This window comes from Octopus bimaculoides, chromosome 17, assembly GCF_001194135.2.
Source record: "Octopus bimaculoides isolate UCB-OBI-ISO-001 chromosome 17, ASM119413v2, whole genome shotgun sequence".
NCBI lineage: Eukaryota > Metazoa > Mollusca > Cephalopoda > Octopoda > Octopodidae > Octopus > Octopus bimaculoides.
Genome location: NC_068997.1, coordinates 46,312,799 through 46,317,510, shown reverse-complemented (window position 1 = coordinate 46,317,510; position 4,712 = coordinate 46,312,799). Strand labels below are relative to the sequence as shown.

The 4,712-nt window shown below is 34.3% G+C and overlaps 1 protein-coding gene across 2 annotated transcripts in view; it reads right to left on the bottom strand.

Annotated features, from left to right (window-relative positions):
- The window catches only part of LOC106882103 (limb region 1 protein homolog), a 59,707-nt gene that overhangs the window by 13,065 nt on the left and 41,930 nt on the right, over positions 1–4,712 (bottom strand). The window contains exon 7 of one of the 2 annotated variants that reach the window (XM_014932660.2): positions 1,789–1,806. The exons of the other annotated variant lie outside the window; for it this stretch is intronic. Coding sequence (XP_014788146.1) covers positions 1,789–1,806 — 18 coding nt within the window. The remainder of the gene's footprint in view (positions 1–1,788; positions 1,807–4,712) is intronic. 2 annotated transcript variants of the gene reach the window in all.

Genomic DNA, 4,712 nt, shown 5'->3' with positions numbered 1-4,712 from the left:
ATATATATACACACACACATACAAACACACACACACACACACACACACACACACACACATGAAGGGAAAGCACAGACAATTGTAACAATGTGTGTGTGTATACACATTCATACATAGACATACATACATGCACACATGTATATATGAAATTATTTCTTTCAAACACTTTGTTTATACATATAGCTACATATATATGCACATCTATACACATATACCTGTAATTACACAAACACACACCCATGTACATGTAAATACATATACATATAGATAATATGCATTTATGAATACACATATGTATATGCATATATATGTAATCAGGTATAGGTGTATATATATATATATACACACACACACACACACAGAGACACACACACATATGTATACAGAGTATGAGGAATACTTGAGGATACTTAACAGTGTATTACTCTCTTCAAACTAATTTAAAGCTTTTGATTTCTTTCAGATACTCCATAACAAATAAAATATGAACACAAGAAATGAAAAGACATGCAGTTATTGTTGCCAGGTCTACATAACATAATAATTTAGAAATTGCAAACTTCTTAAATGTTGCAAGATTTTTTTGTACAAAGATTGGCTAGAATTGGAAACCTCTGGCAGGAATGTTTCAGCTGTATAAAAGAGAAAAATATATTCTAAACGTTCAAACACTATAAGGACACAGCAATTCATCAAATGAGTTTAAAGCCTTTTTGATGGTAAACCCAGAAAATCAATGAGAGCCATCATCAAAGAACTTCAGGTGTCTGAGTGAACCATCAGAACTGTGAGGACACCTGATAAGATGTGCTGAGTGGAGGCCAATTCATGTCAGCAAAGTCACTAGAAAACTGATTTGATCTATGCCAAGTAGTTATTTAACAAGGCTTTAAAAACCCTCACAAACATGGCATGCTTTGGTTCTTCTCTGATGAGAAAAACTTCAACCAAGATAGACCATAAGTCTGACAGATGGTTATGTGCAGATCTGTCCAATGTCCCCAGAGTTATACACATTAAGTTTCCAGCAACTGTGATGGTTTTAGGAAAGGTGAGTAATGAACATCATGTCATGCCAACTCACATCTTTCTACAAAGTCTTAGAATCAATGCTGTTGGATACATTGAGATGCTGCAAACAGTTGTTAATGGATGAAGTGAAAGGCCATGTGTTTCAACATGACTCAGCACCTTTTCACAAAGCCTAAGTAATCCAAGAATGGATGTCAGATAATCCTTACAATTATGTAATAACAAACTTGTGGGCTCCAAACTTGCCAGATTTAAACCTCATGGACAACAACTACTGCTACTACACACACACAAACATATACATAATTACAAACTTAAGAATATATATAACACACAGTGCAAAACTTGGTCTCCTCTCCCTTTTGTTTTCCACATTTTACTTCAATGGAAACAAATGAGAGAAGAAAGGGTTGGTGGGAGAAGGGGGAATAGAATGAACAACAAACAAGAAAGATAAAAGAAAAAAGTAATAAAATAAAATAAGAATTATTATAAAAAAAAGAAAAATTAAAAACAAAAAAATAACAGAAAAATTATATAAAACAAAGGGTAAAATAGCAGAGGAATTGAGGTGCAAAAAAAGCCAAACATATTTTGAAAGGTTCTAGTTGAAGATCTTGTACCTAAAATGCAAGGAGTTAAAACTAGTATCTCCTGACAGAGACAGGGGGCACTGGAATAAAATATACACACTGATAAACTGGCAAGCCACTGCAAATAGCATTATGTCCAGAATATAATAGAAACAGTACTTACAACTTGGTTTCCTTAATTCTGAGGGGATAGAGAAAACGATAGAGAGACAGACAGATGGAGAGATAGATAGAGACAGACAGAGAGAAAGTGATACAAAGACAAAGAGTAAGAGACAGAGAGCAAGAGACTGACAGATATGGAGAGAAAGACAGACAGACACAGAGAAAGACAGACAGACAGACACAGAGAAAGACAGACAGACAGACACAGAGAAAGACAGACAGACAGACACAAAGAAAGACAGACAGACAGACAGAGAAAGACAGACAGACACAGAGAAAGACAGACAAAGAGAAAGACAGACAGACAGTGAGAAAGAGACAGACAGAAAGAAAGTGTTACCAATAGATGAGAAAGTGAAATAGACAATTAAGAGAGAGAGAGAGAGAGCTGAAGAGGCTGAGTAATAAAAGAAATGAAAAATTAAAACTCAAATCAAAATATTCACATATGGAATATGTGAATATGCCAATATTTTCCACACATGTAAATATTTATAAATATGCCAACATCTGCAGCTACATGTTCACATATATATATATATAACCATACAAGCATACACACACACAACCACACATATATTACACACATATATTACATACATACACTACATACATGCATACATTACATACATGCATTACACACATACATAACACATACACACACTGATACTATCATTTTCTTATACACTGAAATTTATAAAACATAAATGGGGCATTTTAAAACAAGGTGAAAAAAAAAATAGAATTTACAGTATTTTCATTTTTTTTTTTCTGTCATCAAAACCAAATATCTCAGGTAGCAATAAAATTTTTTAAAAATAGAAAAAAAAAACATTTACAGTAATCCCTCAACTATCACAGGTGTTACATTCCAAAAACCCCTGCGATAGGTGAAAATCGGCGAAGTAGAAACAGCACTGTACCGTATGTGTTTTTTTAATTTTTATAATTTGTATATATTTATTTTATTATAAATGCAAAACAACACCACGGAGGAATCGATGTAAGCTTAAATAATAAACCACAATAGGTGAACTGCAATATGCTGATTAGATGTAAACAAAACCCATGTGCTTTTCACTTGACATTTCCTCACATCAAATCGAAAGATAGCCACATCATCCTTCTAGGTAGCTTACTCCTAGTTTAAATGGTTCATGTAATATATCATAGTTATTTAAGTACAATATTATTTTGACTATAATGGGACCCAAAATTTTTGCACCTTAGAAGAAAAAAAATCCTTTTTACATCCATGCAAAATGCTAGACTCCCACTCAGATTTCATCCTGATATTTTGTATTATATCTCTCACATTATACACAAGGAAATAAAGCATCCACTTTGTTGAAAGCATTAGGGAACAAATGTTCAGTCTGAGGATAACTTCCTCATTCCTTCCACCAATCTCAGAAACCCTGAAAAGGGTCACAGGTGCTGGTTTCCCTACTCGTCATTAGAAAGTAAAAAAAAAAAAAAAAGAAAAGAAAACAATGGCTCCTACAAGGTTTGAACTTTTCACCATGTAGTCAATTAGCCCAACGTGCTGGACCACTCTGCCACTTTCTCTCACCAACGAAATTTTAAATTATCAATGATGAGCAAAACATACCACACACACACACAAACATCTGCAAATATATTTGCACACACATGCGTGCACTCACACAAACATCTACACAGTCATTAGTTATGTTACATAAAAGACAGTTGATACAGGATGCCAACTGACAGAAGTAATTTAGAGCAGCTGGAGGAAGGAGAAACATTAACAGCACTAGAGAAAGACAGAGAGAGTGAGAGAGAGAGAGAAAGAAATCAAAAGAGAGAGAGAGAGGACATAGAAAGTAGAACAAAAAAAGACAGAGAGAATGAGTGAGTGAGCGAGCGAGCGAGTGGGAGACAGAGCATCAACGCAATAGTTCCAGACTGCTGCATTTTAACAAAGAACAAGTGATGTGAAAACCAAGCTCCACCTGCACACGTCACCTGTGCACATTACCTGTGCAACTGGATGGAGTTAACAATGAAAGATATTTAACCAATGAAATAATTGAAAAGAACATAACAGGATAATCAAGATACAAAGTATTCGATGTCAGAACATTATATATATATATATATATATATATATATATATATATATAAACCAATACCAGCATAGGAAGCTGAGATAATGATGGTTACAAAAACACACTTTATACATGTATATACATGTATTTATACACACTCATACAGGCGCATACATATATAGGCTTATATATGTATTCATCCACAAATACATGTACACACACACATACATACATACATGTGTGTTTGTGTTCATACGCACACAGTTATTGGGTCCAGTACACAGCTCTTGATGAAAGCACTGCAGTTTTTCCAGTTTGTTAGCCCCAATATTTATCAATGCTTCTGTTTATATAAATAAACTTGCACATAAAATTCCAACCAGGATAACATATTCCTACCACTTTCCTATTCAGCATGTGTGTGCGCCTGCATACGTACACTATAGGCATTACATTACACACACACACACACATTTACTGAGAATACATGCAGGATTCTAACTACATCAAAAGTGAAACAAAAGGATCTTAATTTTTTTTTTTTTTGCTGTCAAGCCCACATGTTTGCTCTCACACACACACACACACACACACACACTTTCTGGTTTATTAACTCCAAATTATTTTAGACCCTGGCTAAATATATAAATACTTTTATAGAATCAATTGTTTCAACATATATCTGCAATTACCATTGGCTTTTCACTGTTTCTCTGCCGTGGAGCTTACAGCAGCTCAGTCCAGTAATGTTTTATGTATATACACATATGCATACACACACATATGTACATCATCATCATTGTCGTTTAACGTCCGCTTTCCATGCTAGCATGGGTTGGACGATTTGGCT